At 42.2% G+C, this 11,613-nt stretch overlaps 1 protein-coding gene across 3 annotated transcripts in view; it reads left to right on the top strand.

Annotated features, from left to right (window-relative positions):
* The first annotated feature begins 676 nt into the window (after positions 1-676).
* IPO9 (importin 9) overlaps positions 677-11,613 on the top strand; it is a 50,874-nt gene continuing 39,937 nt past the window's right edge. The window contains exons 1-2 of one of the 3 annotated variants that reach the window (XM_073217152.1): positions 756-897; positions 4,918-5,027. Coding sequence is in view for 1 of the 3 variants with exons in the window: in XM_017673597.3 (XP_017529086.1) it covers positions 738-897 (160 nt within the window). In the remaining 2 variants the exon portion in view is untranslated. Of the gene's footprint in view, positions 898-4,917; positions 5,028-11,613 lie in introns of those variants that run through there. The other 2 variants (XM_017673597.3, XM_037015192.2) reach the window with 2 other exon arrangements.

The following is an 11,613-nucleotide window of genomic DNA, read 5'->3' as shown; positions in this document are numbered from 1 at the left end:
TTAAATGTCCAGCCGTAATTTCTGTGGGGAAAAAAGAAAAGTCACTTTTTCTCAGCGAACAGGATTCATTCTCAAACAGTCACCTAAGAACTTAACTTAGGAGGAAATGCCCTTACGCGCGCTGGTGCCCTCTCCTGGCCAAGCACTTAACAGTTTTGAGGGTGGGCTTCTCTAGGCTGGAAAACCAAGGGACTGGGCCTTTTGGAGGCGACCACCCCCGCCAAGTCCGCTGCAGTTTCTTTTTTTCCCCCATACTTGAATTCCTGAGCAAGAGATGAAAAGAGTCGCTTGAGCCAACGTTTTTTTCAGTGTTTGGGGGGGAAAAGAGGCTGGTTTAAAACAGCTATTTCTGACCCACACCTCCTTAACGCTCTCAACATCCATTCCCATCTCACCTCCAATCAACGTACAGTATCATATACCTGAAAGATCTGTGACTTTAAAAGTCACATATCATTGACTTTATTCCAAGTTTGTTTGCTAACTTCCTGTTCTATTTGGGGAAAGCTTCCTAACCTCTCTGGGGCTCGGTTACCACAAATCGGACGGGATTCTTGCTGAGAAAGGTGCAGTCTCCGGTTCCGCGGCAGGAGGCGCTGTCTCGGGAGGCTCCGGCCTGTTCCCCGCCCCCTTTGGCGCGCCCGTGCGCAGGCGCGGCTGTGCGGATTGGCCGCGCGCGGGAGCCGTCGTTCAGTGGCGGGGCTGCCCGCGGGGCTGGCGCGCTGAAGGGAGGAAAGATGGCGGCGGCGGCTGCTGGTGGGCCCTCCGGGCTGCCGGGTCCCGTGGCCCAAGGATTGAAGGAGGCGCTAGTGGATACGCTCACCGGGATCCTGTCCCCAGTGCAGGAGGTGCGGGCGGCCGCCGAGGAGCAGATCAAAGTGCTCGAGGTGACAGAGGGTGAGTGAGCGGGACCGTCACGAGGATGGGCAGGACCCGGGGCGGTCGTGCGGCCCGTTGGCCGCAGCTGCCTCCCGGCCGGGGGCATCTGGGCACATCTGGGTGTCCCTGGCGGCCGCGAGAGCCCCGGGCGGGAAGCGGCCTGGCGGAGCGGGTCGGCGGAGGGCGGAGGCTGGAACAGATGGACGGAGCCCGGGGCCCGCGAGCGCCGAGGTGGGGCCGCACTCCCGGCCGTCGGAGGAGGTCGCGCCGGCTGGGCAGTGTTGTTGAGTTCAGGGCCAGGGTCCCTGCGGCCCCTTCCCCGGCCCGGCTGTCCGGGTTGGGGGTGCGGGGAGCCGCTAGAAGTGGCGAGAGAGCAGCGCCTGCGGAAGGCGGCTGTCACAGCCCCGCGGGCGTCATCCAGCAAGTTTCTGCCTCCGAGTTATAAACCCAGCGGGTTGTTTTTCCTCTTCATGTTTTCTCATTAAATATATATATATATATATATATATATATATATATATATATATATATATATATATATGTACCGCTGCATCACCGTCCTGACCCTACGCCCCGCTGATTTTCAGAATAATTTGCACTTACTAAATACCACTGTGCGTTTGTTTCAAGGAACTGATCATCCTTTGTCTTTGATTCTTTGTCTCCCATCCTCCTATTATGTGCTTTAGAGTGATGGAGAGAAAATGAACTTTTGGTTTGAGAATATCTGTCAGTGTCCTGCGGAGCGGGCCTTCCACCAGGCCCCGTGCAGCCACTCTACAAAGAGCAATTTGATCCTGAAACGGGAGGAGGGAAGGTCCTCTTGATCTTTATGTAAGAAGTCTATCTGTCAGGGCTCCACTGAAAGAACTCCAGATCCTCCGAATCCCCCAGCCCAACAGAATGTCTCCACCACCTCTCAAGGGCTCATCTGAGCAGGGGGGGATCGTCCGTGGTCTGACCGTTCACACTCAAAACCTTAGGTTGGCTCTCTTAAGCCGGGGTTTTTATTGAAAAGAATTTTAAGACAAATCCCCCTTTAATTTTAAGACAAATCTCTTTAACATGAGAGAGCTGTCAAAAAAGCTCTATTCCCTCTATTGCGAATATGTTGAGATTTGGGATCTAGCAGGTTAAGGACCGACTTTGAAGGCCTAGTTGTAATCACTGTTCTATAAAATGTCAGACCCCATAAGAGGAGCAACCACTGAACGGGAGCTGTTTAAGAGCCATGCATAGCTTGATCAAAGGAGTTGTTATAGGCTCCTAGGTGAAATTCTTTATTCACATGGGCTTTGCCTCCCTTGGGTATGAAGGTGAAAGAGTGACAAAGGAAAGAAACCTCATCACATTCAAGTTACTGCTTGAATGAGCCTGCAGATCTGATGCCTTCCCTGAGCGGTACCCAGGGTTCCTGGTTCCCCAAATGCATGTGTGGCACTTTCTGTGAAAGGTGAACCGTGGCTCATATTTAAACTGTCCAACAACAGCTCCACTTGGGCTCTGATCCCTTCAGTTCTAGCCAATGTTAGAGTCTCATCTAGGCAAACTCAGTTATAAACTTCTTGAGCTCTTTTTGAACTTCTGGTCTCTCACTTGCTTCATCTTTTGGGGTCTTGAAATAAATTAAACAGAAGTGCAGGATTTTGCATTCGATCTAGGCCACTGGTGGGAACAGATTGAAACCCAGTCGTATACACACACACTCACACACACTCCATACCGACTGGTACTGGGCTGTCAGGCATGCTGTGAGACATACAGAAAGGCTTTGAGGCAGTGACCTGATAGCAGTTGTCTTACAGTAAGGGCATAATGACTCACAGGTTTCAGAGGTGATGTACAGGGTTGGAACAAGTCTCTGGAGTTGAATGCGGTGCTTTGAACCCTTCAGAGGCTGTTTGTGTTTTTACATAGTCTGATTCCTCATGTTTAAAAACTGTAGACATTCACCCCTTTCAGTACCCTATTTTTAGATGGAGGATGGTGATCCATCCCTCATATACAGTACCTTGCGTCTCTCCTTTATCGTCTTGTGGCCTTTAACAAGTTATTTTTGCCGTTGGGTTCAGAATACCTTGTCTTGTATTCTGCCTCAATCTAAAATGTTTCCTTAGCATGGTTAGTAGTTTCTTCTCCACTAGCTGTTGCCCTCCTTTGCTTGAAAATAGAGAATCTGGCTTCCTAGCCAGGATTTAATCAACTATTTGGCCTGATGAAAGTGGCAAGACATTGCTCCTGCTTTAAGAGTACCTTGCAGGCCATGGTGAGGCATTGCAAATGAATGGACAAATCACTCCTTTGAAATTGTTTCACATTTTAGTTTTATCCTAGTAGAGGAAACCTTGCTTTCTGGTCCTAGGAAGCATGTTTCCTTAAAACTTCAAGTTAATGAAAAACATGGGAATTGGTGTCTATTATTATGTTCCAGTAGTCTTTTGATCTTTTTTTGGTTCTGTGGAGCCCAGGGTCAGATGACAGCTAAATCTGGTTGTTTCTAGTCCCCCTGTCCCCTCAAAAACCACACAGTCCTTGCAAACCATTTATTCTGCCTCCCGTGGGAGACTGGTCCCCACTGATTCTTAATATTAACCAGGCTGTTCCCTTGGCAAACAGGTGTGCCACCTTCCTTGGCTGCCAGGTGATCACCCCTAATCTTGTCAATTAAGTGGAAAAATCTCTAATTTAATTTTGGGTCATCAACTCCCTGTTATATGGGCAGACCTGAGAGGTTGACATGTTATAACCAGCTTCTAGGGGTAAAGGAGATTGTAAGAAGCAATTATCTTAGAAAATTGAGGTTGCTGGAGCCCAAAGTACATCCCAGTCATTTAGTCTGCCAGCTTATGTTTTCCCAGAAATAACTTGCCTATAATTAGTTTTCATGTCTTCCAGAATGGGAGCCTATTCTCTTAAGGCGAGGAAGTGTACATATGTGAGAGAGCCACCTGACTCATAGACTGGGTCAGCTTCAAAAGAATCAAGATGGGTCCTCATGTCCTGGAATGATTTTCTGGAGTCCTGTGCTTGCCTTTTTTCCTAGTCACTTAGAGTCTGAGGAAAACCCAGCAAACCTTTCTAAATAGTTAGTGCCTAATTAACAGAGTTCATTGGAGAAGGAGATGGTGTCTGAACCACCTCTTCAGAGAGCACTCTCATCCTGAATTGAGAAGCATATTATTTGAAAGTTTAAGTTTCTATGTTATATAATATTCCAGTAGATAATCGGCACCCTTTCATTTTTCTTAGGAAGATTGAGATTTTGAGTTTGATCAGTAGAGTTGGCAAGAATTTAGTTCTGCTTCATTAGAACAAAAATAAAAGTCTTTTGGATGTTTAGAACATTCTAATACTTTTTATTTAAAGGCAAAGTCATATCAAGCATTTTACAAACATCGTCATTAGAAAGACTGGAAAGGTCAATTTCCAAATATCTCTTATATCAAAGTCTAATGTTCTGTACTCAGCTTCAGCTACTCTTCTATCTGACTTATGATAAGCTGATGATTTTTGAGAGTGTCAGCTCTTAATTTTTGGTGTATTTATGCTTTACTATTTTTATTTCTTAGAATGAAGTTTTTTCCTTCTTTTTCTTCTCTCGTGACTTTCTTCTAAGAGCAGCATCACCCAATTGGTGGAATGAGTTCCCTGCATTCATAAGCTTTAATTCTCCAGGCCAGCCTAGCACAAGCTTTCTTATATAACTAGATTTAGATCCTAGGTCATTTTCTTCTTTTAATTGTTTATTTTTATCTATTAGAAGTAAAGGCGTTTTCCTCCATCATTTGGCCTTGACTTAGTCTTCTCTGCCTTGCTTTCAATAGCTATGTCACAGAAAATACATTTTTTTCTTTCCTTCTACCACCCTTATATTGAACTGGGGAGGGGGAAAATTCTCTTTCCCTCACTTTACCTGGCATTCAGCTGCTGCCCAGATGCCTGTGTTGGTTCCCCCATCTTAGATGCCTAGAGAGATGATCCTGCTGGCTGGAAGTTTGCTTTCTGGTTCTCATGGGCACTTTTCTGGCTCTCTTACAGTATAGCGTAAGCACTGTCACCTGCGAAGGGAGCCCCTCAAGGATCCAGACGCACTCCTGGGCATGTGGCGGGCACTGAGCCGAGCGGAAGGCGGCCACGCTCGGAAAAAGGCCAGTGGTGGACTTTTCTTTTTCCTTTCAGCTGTGGTTTTGTGGCGTTTACCAACCCCCATGAGAGAAGGGGGGCTTCTCCAGAGCTCCTCTCAGAACTGCCTCCTTCTCCAAACAGTCCCTATTCAGTTTTCTGCCAGTAGCTTCCCTGACAAAGCACTGTAGACCCTTAACATCAATAGCATGAATTTCTTGACTTATCCTTTATCCTCCATGCTGTCCTTGGATCTTCCCTTCTAAGCCAACTTCTAGATAGATAATATTTTGCCACTTGGGGTGAAAGGAGAGAAAGGGGAGCAAAGATAACAAGAGAGGGGAGCAAAAGACTAAAGAGAATGAGTAAGAAAAGAGGGCAAAAGTTTCCTTAGAAAGGAAGATTTAGTTAAAGATATAATGAGAACCTGGAGTCAGGGTGAAACTGCAAAAGAACAGAATGGTTCTGTCCTTACTTCACCTTGGGAAAAGGAACTGGAGAAATTAAATTAACAAAAATGGCTTTAGAAAGCTAACTGCCTACAGACCACTTGAATGCTCCTCTTTGGCTTGACTTCATAGATTGAGTCTTAGTTTAATCTGAGTTGGTCATTTCCAAGCAAGACAAAATAAAGCAGCTACGTATGTCTGCATTCCCCTCCCTTAATCATCCCAAAGAAAGTTACTCAGCTCTTCTTTCTAGTGCTTTCTAAAGAAATTATGTTAAAGACATCAGTCAGCAAAACCGGAGATTTCCCCAACACAACAAAATAAATGAGAGTACTTTTTCTCTACAGACATTTAATTATATTTTTTTCAAAAATTACTGTATGATCTCTGTTAAATGAGTAACTGTAAATAGGATTTTTACTACTTAACAGAAACCGTCAATATTCAGATAGGAGCAACTGTGTTGATCAGATTTAAAACAAAACTTGATTTTTTTTCTGGTTTTTCCTTCTGAGCTTTAAGTTTATAGCACAGAGTTCACCCTCACCACCACACCATCACTATCACTCCTTACAAAGAGTTTTTCACAAAGCTTTTAAGTAAACTAAAATTTTATGGTATAAAACTCTTCTATGGTGACTAAAATAGATCCCTGTATTTCTAATGGATATATGGTCTAGACAGAATAAATTGGGTTAAATAAAATAATAATTGATATTTTCCCTCTTATATTTCCTTATAACTTAATTCAAATGGGTTCTTTGTCTTTGAATTTTTGGGATTTCCAAATCAGAGTTAATCTTGTGGTCACCGTTTTTGTAACTGTAAGGACCTGTAGAGAAGAAAATCTGTTTATTCATTTTGTTTTTAAAACTTGTCTTTAGTTTATGAGGATGATATTCTTTGAAGATTTTCTTTCCCATTAAGTCTTTTGAGCTGAGAGTCATGTTACTCAAACTTTCAAACTTCTTTCCTATGTGGAGGAAATAAACTTTCAGATAAAATCCATCCTGTAATATGTATTTCGGTACCAATCCTCTGGTTAACTTAGGTTTCTGGGTGCCACATCTCTTTTGATCATCTTTTATTCTCACCCTCATCCCTCACAATCTCATGACATGTAAAACAAGATGATTAGTGGAAATTGGGGTATGATCTTCAATAGCTTACTAGATAAGATTAATTTAAAGATGGTATTAGAGCAAAAAAACTCCTAGCCATTGTGGTTGTCACCAGAGTACTACCTTCTCCTGGCACTGGTATGGAAAAAGTGTATCCACACTAAACTTTTCTTTAAAAAGAGTAGATTTGATGAGAAAAGACCCCTGAACTGTTGGTCTTCGTGCCGTAGTGACTCTTCTGGTCGGCGCCAGTGTGAACTGGTAGAAAATGCACAGTCCTTTCCCTTCTGTGAGCATCACTGTTAACCTACAACAGTAACAGTCTCTGTGCTTTCATTACAAAGGTAATTATTCAGATTTGTTCAAACTTGATAGCCTCAACTCAAGTTTTAAACCCATCTCAAAAAGTCTCATTTTATATCTCAGTACCTTTTTCACTCTCTGTGATGAAGATTTTGTTCAGCTTGATCTCTGTTTGTTCCTGTAGTGATGATCTAAACATTGTGCTCCTGTCAGGAACATTAAAACCCATTTGATAGTGGTCCATGCAAAAATTATTTAAATAAGCCTTAGAAAATGCTGTATGGCCCAGGTAGTTTATGAAAATGTTCATAGGTCATTCTGAAGGGTGTCACCTGAAGCACACCAGCATTGGTTAACTACCCAGGGAAACCAAACCTGGATGGACAGTGACATTCTAAGTAGACTTAGGGCCTTAAAGTTAGCATCTATTATCACACTAAGTATCTGAAGTCAAAGGGGCTGTGGATACCCTTACTAGTGCTCCTTTTCCTTTCTCCTTTAACTGGATTTTACATGTGCATTTTAGTGCACTTTTTGCCATTCAGCTTGAACATTGGTTGGTATCCAAGAGGTTTCCTAAATTATATCTGATTTGTCTGTGTTTTTGTCCATTCTGAAGGTTCACTCCCATATCTTTGGGCTGTAGATACCTATCATATCTTTTGTTATAAAATGGGTGTTAAAGATTTAGCAGAGTCTGAACTAGCCAGACTAATCCTAAGAATGAGAATTGATTTCAGTATTTTTAGAGGTAATTCTGCAGGTTTCAGTTACTTACTTGTAATTTAATTACTTAGTAAATGCTTTATAAATAATGTGGCTTCTTTTGTGGTGGTCTTGCAAAAATTCTCCTTTCCTAAGGAAATAACAGATGCCATAGGATTGCATCAAAAACTGCAGCATAAAATAAAGATGTAATAAGAATGAATTAAGACATAAATAAGTTTGCACCACTCGACAGAGAGGACTAAAGATGGCGTGAGAGGTGAAACAGAGGCTTCCTCCTAAAACCACATATAATATGAAAATATAATTAATACAACTAATCCTGAAAGAGCAACAGCAAAGAGGACTGTGCCAAACTGCATACACCTCAAGAAAAGAATGAACCTCATGGAACAGGGTAACGTACCAAAGCAATGGCCCAGTGGGACCCAAGCCCTTTCCCCACCTCAGCTCACTGGCGGGAGGAAGATAAATGGAGCAGGGAGGGAGTGGAGGCCTGGGACTGCTGAATACCTGACTCCAGAGATCTGCCCTGGGAGCACAAACCTACATTTCATAGTGCTTGCATGGTACTCTCATGATTAGGGGTTTGGAAAGCTAAGACAAGCAGAATTCCTGGAGAGACTGTGATTCCAGCCACTTGTGGAAAGCAGGAATTCATATCTGGCTGCTCTGGGACAAAAGAAAGGTGGGCAGTCTGACAGACTTCCTAATAGCAAGAGAGCTGCTAAAGGGACAAGGATTGAAGAGCACTTACTGCTCAGGAGAAAGGACAGGTAGACAAAATTGTCCAGGTGCACTCTGCCCAGCAGGTTGGGAGCTTTCATGGTCTTCAGGTGCTCTAGCTCCCTGGCTGGCTACACAGCTCCAAGGACCCCTCCGTGATATGCAGCCTACTGCACCTTTTTCCCGCTCATCCCCACCTGGCTCACAAACCGGCAAACCCTACCCAGGCGTTAGGCAGCTGGAGGGAAGACCTGTCTATACAAATGCAAAGCACAGAGGCTTATACCTGTGTGCTCGGCCCACTGGTTCAGGCAGTGGAGACAGGCATAGTGGCCAGGAAGCAGGAAACAGCTCTTTCCTCCCCTCAGGCACCAATACCACTCCCCTGCAACCCCTGATATTGCGTCAGGGGCTGAGCAGCTCCAGACAGTAGAGCTTCTGGGCACTAGAGGGCGCCATATACAAATATCAAACACTAAAAGAACCTGGTTCAAAGTAAAATTATGAATACAACTCCTGAGAAAGATTTAAATGACATCGACCTCATGAATCTTCCTGAAAGGGATTTCAAAATAAAAATTATTAACCTGCTCATGGAGGTACAGAAAAATATTCAAGAACTCAGGAATGAATTCTGGTCAGAGATCCAATCACTGAAGAGCACAATAGAGGGTATTAAAAGCAGATTAGATAACAGTGGAGGAGATGATAAATGAAATAGGAACTAGAGAAGAGGACTACAAAGAAGCTGACACAGAGAAAAAAGGATCTCTAAGAATGAAAGAATATTGAGAGAATTGTGTGACCAATCCAAACGGAACAATATTCACATTATAGGGGTACCAGAAGAAGAAGAGAGAAAAAAAGGGATAGAAAGTGCCTTTGAGGTGGTAATTGCTGAAAAATTCCCCAGTCTGGGAAAGGAGATAGTCTCTCAGGCCATGGAGGTACACAGATTCCCAACACAAGGGACCCAAGGAAGACAACACCAAGACATATAGTAATTAAAATGACAAAGATCAAGGATAAGGACAGACTATTAAAGCAGCCAGAGGCAGAAATAGGATCACATACAAAGGAAAGCCCATCAGGATATCATCGGACATCTCAGCAGAAACCTTACAGGCCAGCAGGGAGTGGCATGATGTATTTAATGCAATGAAGCAGAAGGACCTTGAACCACTATTACTTAATCCAGCAGGATTACCATTTAAATTTGAAGGAGGGATTAAACAATTTCCAGATAAGGAAAAGCTGAGAGATTTTACCTCCCACAAACCATCTCTACAGTGTATTTTGGAGGGACTGCTATAGATGGAAGTGTTCCTAAGGTTTCATAGCTGTCAGCAGAGGCAGTAAAACCACAGTAAAGAAAGTAGAACAGCTAATTACTAAGCAAATGCCAAATTAAATTAACTATCCCTGAAGTCAATCAAGGGATAGACAAAGAGTACAGAATATGATACCTAATATATAAAGAATGGAGGAGAAAGAAGGAGGAGGAGAAAAAAAAAGAACCTTTAGATTGTGTTTATAATAGCATATTAAGTGAGTTAACTTAGACTCTTAGATAGTAAGGAAGTTAGCCTTGAACCTTTGGTAACCATGAATCTGAAGCCTGCAATGGCAGTAAGTACATACCTATTGATAATCACCCTAAATGTAAATGGACTGAATGCACCAACCAAGAGACACAGAGTCACTAAATGGATAAAAAAACAAGACCCATTTGTATGCTGCCTACAAGAGACTCACTTTAAACCCAAAGACATACACAGACTAAAAGTGAAGGGATGGAAAAAGATATTTCATGCAACTATAGGGAGAAAAAAGCAGGAGTTGCAGTACTCATAACAGACAAAATAGACTTCAAAACAAAGGAAGTCACAGAGACAAAGAAGGACATTATGTAATGATAAAAGGGTCAATCCAGCAAGAAGATACAACCATTATAAATATCTATACACCCAACACAGGAGCACCTACATATGTGAAACAAATATTAACAATTAAAAGGGGAAATAGAAGCAATGCATTCATTCTAGGAGACTTCAACACTCCACACACTCTGAAGGACAGATCAACCAGACAGAAAATAAGTAAGGACACAGAGGCACTGAACAACACATTAGAACAGATGGACCTAACAGACATCTACAGAACTCTATACGCAAAAGCAGCACAATACACATTCTTCTCAAGTGCACATGGAACATTTTCAAAAAGAGATCATATACTCGGCCACAAAAAGAGCCTCAGTAAACTCAAAAAGATTGAAATTGTACCAACCAGTTTCTCAGACCACAAAGGTATGAAACTACAAATAAATTACGCAAAGAAAATGAAAAATCCTACAAACACATGGAGGCTTAACAACATGCTCCTAAATAACCAATGGATTAATGACCACCTAAAAACAGAGATCAAGCAATTTATGGAGACAAATGACAACAATAATTCAACACCGCAAAATCTGTGGAACACAGCCAAGGCCATGTTAAGAGGAAAGTATATTGCAATACAGGCCTACCTCAGGAAGGAAGTACAATCCCGTATGAGCAGTCTAAACTCACAGTTAACAAACTTAGAAAAAGAAGAACAAATGAGGCCCAAAGTAAGTAGAAGGAGGGACATAATAAAGATTAGAGCATAAATAAATAAAATCGAGAAGAATAAAACAATAGAAAGAATCAGTGAAAGCAAGAGCTGGTTCTTCAAGAAAATAAACAAAATAGATAAACCCGTAGACAGACTTATCAAGAAAAAGAGAGTCTACTCACATAAACAGAATCAGAAATGAGAAAGGAAAAATCACTATAAACACCACAGAAATACAAAGAATTATTAGAGAATACTATGAAAAATTATATGCTAACAAACTGGATAACCTAGAAGAAATGGACAATTTTCAGGAAAAACACAACCTTCCAAGGCTGACCCAGAAAGAAACAGAAAATCTGAACAGACCAATTACCAGCAACAAAATCGAACTGGTAATCAAAAAACTACCTAAGAACAAAACTCCTGGACCAGATGGCTTCGCCCCTGGATTTTATCAAACATTTAGTGAAGACCTAATACCCATCCTCCTGAAAGTTTTCCAAAGAGTAGAAGAAGAGGAAATACTTCCAAACTCGTTCTATGAGGCCAGCATCACTCTAATATCAAAACCAGGCAAAGACACCACAAAAAAAGAAAATTAAAGACCAATATCCCTGGTGAACATAGATGCAAAAATACTCAACAAAATATTAGCAAACCGAATTCAAAAATACATCAAAAAGATC

The sequence above is a fragment of the Manis javanica genome, chromosome 11 (assembly GCF_040802235.1).
Source record: "Manis javanica isolate MJ-LG chromosome 11, MJ_LKY, whole genome shotgun sequence".
In the NCBI taxonomy this organism is placed as follows: Eukaryota; Metazoa; Chordata; class Mammalia; order Pholidota; family Manidae; genus Manis; species Manis javanica.
The sequence above is the reverse complement of the archived record's forward strand: the minus strand, read 5'-3'. Positions and strand labels throughout refer to the sequence as shown.